Source organism: Gavialis gangeticus, unplaced genomic scaffold (genome assembly GCF_001723915.1).
Source record: "Gavialis gangeticus isolate Ggan-Ray unplaced genomic scaffold, GavGan_comp1, whole genome shotgun sequence".
Taxonomy (NCBI): domain Eukaryota; kingdom Metazoa; phylum Chordata; order Crocodylia; family Gavialidae; genus Gavialis; species Gavialis gangeticus.
This window is the reverse complement of record NW_017729004.1, coordinates 13,274,685-13,275,912: the sequence shown is the minus strand read 5'-3', so window position 1 is coordinate 13,275,912 and position 1,228 is coordinate 13,274,685. Positions and strand designations below refer to the sequence as shown.

At 60.7% G+C, this 1,228-nt stretch overlaps 1 protein-coding gene across 1 annotated transcript in view; it reads left to right on the top strand.

Annotated features, from left to right (window-relative positions):
* The first annotated feature begins 381 nt into the window (after positions 1-381).
* Positions 382-1,228, top strand: part of EXOG (exo/endonuclease G) — a 25,337-nt gene continuing 24,490 nt past the window's right edge. Inside the window, exons 1-2 of the mRNA XM_019508101.1 lie at positions 382-542; positions 716-865. Of these exons, the coding sequence (XP_019363646.1) occupies positions 410-542; positions 716-865 (283 nt within the window). The 5' untranslated portion in view covers positions 382-409. The remainder of the gene's footprint in view (positions 543-715; positions 866-1,228) is intronic.

The following is a 1,228-nucleotide window of genomic DNA, read 5'->3' as shown; positions in this document are numbered from 1 at the left end:
AACTTAGAAATGAATTAAAATATATATATATATATTTCTATATATGTATCTATATTTCCTGCATTTCTATAGAGTCCGTGATTTTTTTTTTTATGTTTCCAGTAGATTTATTGCGTGACTTTGTGGGTGTGTTGTAAGTCCTGCTTTCGGTTAAACTCAAATAGTAACACCGCACCCTTCTCCAGCTGCCCCCGAGCCAACTCCACCACGCGGGAAAGACCCCGCCCGTGGCCTGAGGGAGGCTCTGGGACCCGCCGCGCGGAGCGGAAGGGGCGGGGCCTCCCGGCGGGGGCGGAGCCAGAGCCGAGGGAGGCTCAGGAACGCGCCGCGCGTAGCTGGAGGGGCGGAGCCTCCTGGCGCCCCTCCCCGGGAAGGGCGGGGCTGGGCCGGTTGTGGCGCGAGCAGGTGCATGGCGGCGGCGCGGGGTTCCAACCGCTTCTTCCGCGGCCTGGTGTGCGGGACCGCGCTGGGCGCCGCCGCCTCGGGCCTGGCCGCGCTGCAGTTCCGACACAACCACGAGCCGGAACCGGAACCGGAGCCGGGTAAGAGCCGGCCCGGGGGAGCCCTCCACACATGGGGGGGGGTGTTGATATCGGCCCCGCGGTGCTCCTGGTTGAACTGGGGTCGTGCCGGGTGGGCGGTGGGGGGTGTCCTATCCCACCCCACCCCACCCCTGTTTCCCTTCCTGACGCGGCCTGTGCTTCCTCCCCCTCAGGGCGGGTGGAGCCGGCGGTGCTGGAGGAGTTCGGGCTGCCCGACACCGGAGCGGAGAGCAGGTTTTACTTGAACCACGCGCTGTCTTACGACCAGGCCAAGCGGATCCCCAGATGGGTGGTGGAGCACGTTTCCCAACAGAAAACCCTAGGTAGGAGCCTTCAGTCATTGGGGAAGCTACTGGCGTGCTGCGGGCAGGCAGCCAGCCCGGTTTTGCACCGAGTTTTAGGCCTGCCTAAAAAAAGGTTAGGATCCCCTGGCCTGCGGGAGTCCTTAGGGCTTGTGCAAGAGATCCCCATTTGTCATCCCAGTTGCCTTTGTGGGGCTTTGGCCTGACAGGCGGCAGCCTGCAGAACTCTCTCTCTGTTGCGTCTGCGGCAAGCCGGATGCCTAGACGCAGCTGCATATGTTGTGAGGTTTGTAGAAGAGGCTGAGAGAGGACGTGAGGGAGGCTGAGGTTAGCAATGATTTTTGTGGTGTGAAATGCATGAGGCGAAGGGTTAAAAAAAAAAAA